We start from the raw sequence: 8,488 nt of genomic DNA on the forward strand, positions 1-8,488 counted from the left end.
CAAGTGTCAAAACCAACCAATGTCACATATAATTCTTCTAAACCGGGAATTGGATCATATTCAAGCATCAAAACTGAAGTCGCATAGTTCTTCTACACAGATGCTTCTGCTCTCACACTCCCCGCGACTTTTATCCCCATCACTCTCTGACTTAAATTTCACTTCCACCCCCAATCTCACTCCATTAAATTTTGTTCCCGTTCTCGCACTTGCTCTATGTGACTTGTCGGAACCAATCGAACAAATATCAAAAGTTTCGCACATGAACCATTTAATGTCGACAAGTAAACAAAGCAGATTTACAAAATAAACTTGACTAAATTACAGAAACTTTCAGTTGTTCAAGAAGTTCAAAGAGATATTCTACACGTGCATAAATAACAGAATGAGTCAATGATACATGAATGTGTGTTTGTGTGCTTGTGTAGTGTATCAGACTAGATTTCAATGATGGAAGTTAAAATTGAAATAATAAACCTAAACAATTGATTTTAGATCTCTACAATCAAAAGTTTTTGGATACAAAATTATAAAAATAAAAATAAATAAAATAAAAATAAAATAAAATAAAAAAAAAACACCATTGATTTTAAATCTCTACAATCAAAAGTTTTTGGATACAAAATTAAAGGAGGAAAAAGAGAAAAAAAGAAAAAGAAAGAAAAAGAAAAAAGAAAGCAATTCTAAAATAATCAGCACTGTATTAATTCCATCAAATAGAGCTCTAACAAACACTTAAAAGGAGCTCTAAATGGAATCCTTTCACAACCACTTGTTTTTCCTTTTCCTTTTTTTTTTTTTTTTCCTCTCTGTGTCCTAAAATAACGCTCGTTATTAAAATTTTGAAAGCAACTTTATACTAAAGAACAGATTTGGATGTCTAAGCTTTTTATGCCAAATCAAGAATCTGCAGTTATATCATATTTAGAGTTTTGATAGTCTGCCTCTGCAGATTAACTGAAAACCAGGAGCATGGTAAGAACACTGTAAAGATGAAGAAGTTGGCAGTCCTTCCGAGTTTCGTCCCAATCATTGTCCCCATATGCAAGGCCTAAAATGAATTGTAGCAAGAAACGATAATATATCAGCATCTCTTGTAAAACAAACAAAAGAAGATCGAGTTATATAACGTTAAAGAATGTGAAGAACAATTGAGGTAAAGGAGGTAGATCTGATTAATGAAATATTTTATAAATATTAATATCACGCTAAATCCATCTAATAAGCTTAAAGCACAAACAAACAAGAATGTCCTATTTAAGCAGCAGCCAAGGCAGACAAGCCGTGTAGCTACTATAAAATTTCTGATGCGATTATATGACATAAATGCACTGAAAAGCTACCCACATGCATCGAGCGATTAAATTATCTCCAAATTTGTGTCTCTATGGTCAATCCCAGAAAAAAAACAAAAGAAGAACAATAGGAATGATTGAGCAAGATGTAGCTAATATGGAATAGCATAGTCAAGGCAACTTCCAAGTCTTACCCATCACACCAAATGTAGTTCATACCTATTAAAAAGAAATCCACACTTCTTACAACTCAACCCAACTCGGCTTGGTAAAACTTTTTCACTACTATTTGGATGTTAGTGTCTCGTTGGAAAAGAACTCAAGTTCATTTAGAGGCCATTAGCCAGTGTTGATCCTTGTTAATTGGGGTGCTCAGAGAAACAAACAGAGCAATCAGACTATGATCCTAATTTTCGGCATTCTTTAAAAACTATGTTCAACCACTGCACCAGGCAATGGTGAAAGATGTGCACGCCATCTGTCTAGCCCATTCATGAAAAGATAGTTTGGGGTGCTGAGAGAAGCAAACAAAACAATCAGACTATGAACCTATTTTTTGGTATTCTTGGAAAAATATGTTCCACCACTGCACCAGGCAATGGCGAAAGATGTGCATGCCATCTCTCTATCCCATTCATGAAAGATAGTTTGGGAGCAAAACACCTGTATTTAGCAAATCCCAAGACAGAGATGCAGAAATGTTAAGGTTTCTATATCATTACAGAACAACCAAGGCCTACCACCACAGGCCCCAAAAGCACAAGTAAAAAGGCGGGAAATATGCACCACTTGGATTGGATAGCCAGGGCATCAGAGCCTAGATACAGTAGAATACTATTCATCAGCCTCTTTCAACCTCCAATCTATTTAAATTTTTATTGTAAAAGAACTGTTTCTTAGCTATAAATTTTAGATTTTGTGCCAGGCTTACAATTTGCAAGTCTAACACAAGGGAACAACATACTTCTGCTGTTACTTTCCTGAATTCTGTTCTGATTGATAAGAATTTTATGAAAAAAGGAAGGGCAGGGCTGGGCCCAATCCCGAGAGATGTAAAAGGAAAAGGGCATGTCCCAAATCCAAGAGATAGCCAATGCTGCTAAGTCATAGATCCACTCTTCATTCTCATTGCCATCCAATCCAGTACACTATTTCTGAATTTTATAATTAACACTAATTGTGCTTCCAGCATATATTTCACCTTCAAAATTAGCAAATCGGATATTAAAGGACCATCATCTTCTAGTCACAGTTATTGTTATTGTTACTTTTCTTAAGAAATTTATTGATAGGGAAAAAGAGCGATGCAAGGATGCACATAGTGAAACATAACAGAACAGCAAAGATATTTAACGAGTGTAGGACTTGAAAAAAAACACTCTCCTTCCCTCAAGACTTCCTGTCATTCTCTCCATCCAAATACACCAAATTAAGCAGTTAACCACCAAGATGCACAGAATCTTGCCACCCCCGTTCATAGAGCAATATGTCAACCACAAAAAGTATCCAACATTGTCCTATGCATCACCTAAAAACCACGAAAAGAGGAAGGCAAGATTGTCCAACATCTCAAAGAGCCAAGCAATGTAGAGATTATCAATTGTCTCATCAAATATGTTGTGTATAAGCATCTATTATAAATGATCCAAAATAATCCAAAACAAGTGGCCAACCATGAGAGAATTGTTTGTCCAACCAAGTGAGGAAGGCAACCTAAAAGGTTCATGAGAAAACAGGACCAACTTTGCTGGGATAACCAATGACAATCTTTTTTCTTTGAGCATGAACTCAAGATTCAGGTCATCCTCCAGTGAGAGGTGGGTGTTATTGGATTGACCAACTTAAGAAGATACATTCCATTAAAGGGGTCTCAATTTTAAATCCAATATCCTACTGAACTATGATTGAATGCTCAAAGAAGTGCATTACCAATGCGTGTAAACAAGATAAATGAGAGGTGATTTTAAAACTAAATTAGAATTGACATGTTTGTCATTAAATGTGAGTCCTACTAATCTGGTTATTTACAAATTAGTCTTCAAGGCTTCTAATTCAGTTTTACCAAACAATGCCTTATGATTCAAATTTTGACTTTCTGTTTTGTTAAATAAAAGGTTTCTTTTCTTTTCTTTTCTTTTCTTTTTACCCCTTTTTGGAAATATATGACAAATAGGAATGTATCACTAGCATGGGTAGATACAGCATGCTGTTGCAAGGTGACTTTAATTTCAAATTGTCTTTACTAATTTGCACGCATGTAATTAATCTAGCATACTTGAATCCATTGTTGAGAACGATGGAGTTATAAAACATGGATATTTTAATCCCACACAAATAAATAAATACATAAATAAACAAAGGTCATGATTAGATCTTAAGTTGGGGCAAGAAACACGACATGGAGTTTGAATTGACCTTACTAATTTCAAATTAGTTGATTGTCATCTATTTTGCAATAGAATTGAAAACTAAACCCAATTCCAAATAAATAAAAAATAAGTGTGTCCATAGGGGCGTGCAGCCCACAATTCTTTTTGGATAATTCACAATTTGCAGTTTTAAGATTTGTGACAGAGTATTAAGATAGTAACCTAAATGGTTTGTATGGAAATTGGTAAATTAGACCAAGAGGAATAGGTCTTATGGAAATTAATTTTAAATTTTAGTTGTTTGCTAGATTCTTGCTAATTTTAATTTTAATTTTAGTCTGTTTCAGTTAATCCATATAGTTTGTATTCAATCACACAATCACATAAACACGAAATTAAATAGGGAACAAAGCACATGGACTTTTATGTGGAAAAACCTAAATAGGAAAAAACCACGGAATCTAATTAAGCCATAAACAATCCATTATGAGAAAAAGGTTGCAAATAGGTTGACAGTTCCCACAACCCAAAACTCCTAGTTATCTCTTGACATAAAATGTAGCCAAACTCACACTCAAAGTCTCCAGATCCTTGATCCGCTTCAACAGATTTTGCTCCACAAAATCTGCTTCTTCATGGTTGTTTAAATCTTTGTTCAATTCCTTGATCGTTTGAATTGATTTCTCTCGATAATCTGATGTACTTCTTCTACTTGTTCAACCCTCAATCACAAATAATGAAGGAAACCCTATATTGAGAAAATCTTTCAAGGATTTTCTCCCTCTGGATGATTAAAGGCTTGTAACCATACCCAAGACTGATTATAAACCCATATGTGTAGCCAATATAGGTAGCTAATACGATTTGGTAAGTTGAACCACTGAAGAAGTATGTTTCCAGAGATTTTCCAAAAACAAACTTCTGCAGGGTTCGAGATTGACACCTACAGGAAAGATCTCAATCAATCGAGACATCAGTCATGGCTTATTGGAGTTCCTTAAAAAAAATGACCGATCCATGATTCCACCTATCAATTGAAGTTTACAGGAGAGCCCTTTGATCGATTCACCTACTAATCAGAGGGTAATGTTTTCCATAAAAATAAATAAATAAAAAATAATAATAATAATAATAACATAATTTTAGGACCTGTACAATAAACAATACTTTGAAAAGTCTCTTTTACAAAAGCAAGTTTAAACAAATATTTTGAGACTCACCAAGATCAAAACTAGGTTATTGAAGGTCTTTCTAAGGTCATTTACATGTGCCCTAGATGTGTGATTGAGCATGCAGATTTTGAACCAGCACCGTGTTCTTCGCAAATCGTTGTCGACATTGTCTTCGGCGTCTATACTCAAATAGCTTATGAACTTAGCACACAGACGTCTCGATCAATCAAGACATCAGTTGAGGCTTATTGGAGTTCCATAAAAAGTTTTACAAAAATAACAAATAAAAAAATTGATCCATCCACGATTCCACCTATCAATTGAAGTCTACAGGAGAGCCCTTTGATCGATTCACCTACTAATCAGTGGGCAATGTTTTCCATAAAAAAAACAATATTTTAGAACTCTACAATAATCAATACTTCGAAAAGTCACTCGCCCCCCCCCCCCCCCCCTTCCTTTCTCTTGTCTTCAAGGAATTATTTACACCCAAGAGGATTCGAACCTTAGACCTGATGCTCCCTGAGGTACCAGGGTCAAGTTCTTATCCACTTGAGCCAACCCTTAGGGTTTTGAAAAGTCACTTATACAAAAGCAAATTTAAACAAATATGTTAAGCCTCGCCAAGATCAAAACTAGGTTATTGGAGGTCTTTCTAAGGTCATTTACATGTGCACTAGATATGTGATTAAGCATAAGGAATTCTGAACCAGCACCATGTTCTTCGCGAATTGCTGTCTACATTGTCTTCAATGTCTATTCTCAAATGGCTTATGAACTTGACACACTACAACCAAATTTTGAATAGGAAATTGCAACACACGATTCATGCCCAAGAGTTTGAAATTGCAGGAACCTCCTATCAGCAAGTCGATCAAATTCACTCCTATCTACTTCCACCTTCCATCTCGACTGGAGAAACAACAGCTAGATTATCTAGGGAACAGACCCTCCATCTTTCGTATCTAAGATATCAACTTCTCTTGGCTTTTGTTCATTCATCAAATTCTATCTAAGGTTCTTCAAATTTCCATTTTTGTTCTTTGTTTAAAAAAAATAAAAAAAATTTGTGGATTTCTCATGCTTAGCTTCTCTTTTCTGATTTTCGAATTAACATACTAAGAAAACCTGTTTTTGGTGTCATTCCTCTTTTCAATTAACTTATGGCACATACTAATCCTAATAATGACAAGTACATTGAAAAGCTATGGTTGCTTTTTGATGAGTTACTGAGTTTTTGGATGAAGGATTTCATTCTTATCTTTCAAAAGAGTTTTCCAGCATAAGCTTGCTGCAAAAAATTTAAAGACTTAATTTATAAATTCTTTGCCACTCTGAATCCAATGCTTTTTCATATTTCTTCTTCCATATCCTAATCGTTTTATTCCTTGCCTCGTGCATTTACACTTCATAGCCGAGCGGAATTCTAATCCATCCAAACAATAAAATCATAATTCTAGCTCAATCGCAATTCCAAAATCAATGGCACTGAACTGCAACTCTAAACTTCAAATGAATCAGACCCTAACATAATTTACATGAAATGTTAAACTGTGAAAGTAACAACACTGAGTGGCAGGAATCCCAACTTCTGTTTAAGCAAAGAATCCAAACATAAATCGGGGGAACACACAACACCACAGTGACCAGCAAAAAATTCGCAAACAATAATTTCTCAAACAAATAACAACTAACAAGTACTACTTTAGAATTTAGAGCAAAAAGGCAAATACCCAAAATTTGCAATGCTACTAATTGGCTCCAAAAGCTGTAACTGATGCTGTTGCTGCTGCTCCGCCATTTGTTGCTGCAACGGGACAATGCCCTCTAAAGCCGGCACTCCTCCAACAGGTTGAGCCCCCTTCCCTTCAACAAACCTCCACATATACCACGCCCCGACAGACCGATAGGGCTTCCACTTCTCACAGAGCTGTTCCATCTGTGAAGGCCTTGGCAGCTCATCCAAACCATAAAGAAGCTGCACGCCTTTACGAACACCGACATCACCCACCGGCAACACATCCGGCCTGTGCAGCGAAAAAATCATGAACATATGCACTGACCATGCCCCAATTCCCTTCACCATTGTAAGCATAGTAAACAGTGACTTATCATCCATTGCCACAATTGAATTGTCAGACAAAATCCCAGTGGTGTATTTATTCGCTAGGTCGTACAAGTAAATAGCTTTTCGGCCTGAGATTCCAATTTGCCGGAGCTGTTGCGTCGATAACCCGAGCACGACGTCGGGGCGAACACCGTCCTCGCCGCCGCATAACTCGAGAAACCGAGTGTAGATCGACGTCCCGGCCTTGTTCGCGAGTTGCTGGTAGAGAATGCTCCTGGTTAGGGCAAGGAATGGTTGGTGGTGGGACTCAAAAATGGGAGGCGGGTGAGAGTCAATCAAGCTCGCGAGTAATGGATCGGCGGCACGTAGATGCCGAATCGCACGATCGATCTCACCTTCAGATGACAATGGCTTTATGATGCTCGGCAAAACCCTAGCTGATCTTGAAGAATTTCTCCTCCTAGACTTCGCCGCGGCGGCGTTGGTGTCTTGGGAGACTGAGAGAGATTTGGAGGACTCTCCATCGGCGGATTCAACCGGAGATTTGTCGTCGACGGCTGCCGCGGCGGAGACGGAGGCGTTGGAGGAGAGCTTTCTGATTTTCTGGGGTCGGATTGGGATTTTGGAGGAGCTAGAGGGGGTTTGGGAAAAATCAGTTGAGGGGGGTTGTGAAACTGTTGGTTCTTGGGACTGAGAAGTGGGTTCTTCAAGAGATTGGGAGTGAAGGGGCTCAGAGGGTGTTTGGGTTTGGGTCTGTATTGGAGTTTGCTCACCCATGCGAAATAGATGGTCTGACTGGTGGTCGTGTTGGGTTTTTCCGGTGGTGGCGGTGGAATTGGGTGTTTGTTCGGCAATGTCGATCGGGATTCTGACACCTGAGTACACGTTTTGTTGATGGGGAAGAGAAGTGTACTAGTTTGGAAGTCAATGTACTTTTATGCCATCACTCAACGGGCTGGGTCTCTGTAGTCCTTTGGGTGCTCTAGACCATCGACAAATCAGGGCTTTTGAAAATATTTCTAAACAATTTAGAAAATAGAAAAGTATTAGTATTAGAGAAATATAAAAAATAATTAATTTTGTGAAAACAAAACAAAAAATTTAACTCAAATTTTAAGAAACAAACAAACAAATTTTTAGTTCTCTTCAAAAAAAAAAAAAAAAAAAAAAAAAAAAAAAAAAAACAACCCCAAATAGGCGATCTGTGTGTGTTTTGGATTTGGATTTTTCAAAAACTTTTTTTTTTCTTTCTTTTTTTCCCTTCTCAACGAGTATCTTTATGTCATACCTTTCAAATGACCATTTAGACAAACATTTTGATTAATTTTTTCATCACATGCACACCAATGATACATGATAGCATGTTATATTATATAAAATTGGATTGAAATGACAATAAACTAGATTTAATTTGTTAATTTAACAAATTATTAAGATTTGTAATGAATTATAGAATTAAAATTTTTAACCAGTATTAAAAAATAGAAATAAATCTTTCAATTTTACACGAGGGTGAATTTAATCTCCCTCCTAATGGAATGGGTTTGAATACATTCCCCTTCAAAAGTTGATTTTAACAAATAA

The 8,488-nt window shown here is 36.6% G+C and overlaps 1 protein-coding gene across 1 annotated transcript; it reads right to left on the reverse strand.

The window, feature by feature from the left end:
• Positions 1–565: 565 nt before the first annotated feature.
• Positions 566–7,878, reverse strand: LOC132266695 (alkylbase DNA glycosidase-like protein mag2). The gene is made up of 2 exons (XM_059767662.1): positions 6,570–7,878; positions 566–1,051 (listed from the first exon to the last, which is right to left on the reverse strand). The coding sequence occupies exons 1-2, from the start codon at positions 7,679–7,681 to the stop codon at positions 1,030–1,032; spliced, it is 1,134 nt and encodes a 377-aa protein (XP_059623645.1). The 5' UTR covers positions 7,682–7,878; the 3' UTR covers positions 566–1,029.
• Between the last annotated feature and the right edge of the window lie 610 nt (positions 7,879–8,488).

Source organism: Cornus florida, unplaced genomic scaffold (genome assembly GCF_030987335.1).
Source record: "Cornus florida cultivar Cherokee Brave unplaced genomic scaffold, ASM3098733v1 CherokeeBrave_3.0.0_Hap2_Chr07, whole genome shotgun sequence".
Taxonomy (NCBI): domain Eukaryota; kingdom Viridiplantae; phylum Streptophyta; class Magnoliopsida; order Cornales; family Cornaceae; genus Cornus; species Cornus florida.

Bases quoted from the DNA above. Each gene is read 5' to 3' on its own strand.
- LOC132266695 (XM_059767662.1), bottom strand. From the start codon at position 7,681: ATGGGTGAGCAAACTCCAATACAGACCCAAACCCAAACACCCTCTGAG. The intron at 1,052-6,569 runs GTATTTGCCTTT...AATTCATTTTAG, and splicing joins AGTAGCATTGCAAATTTTGG to GCCTTGCATATGGGGACAAT.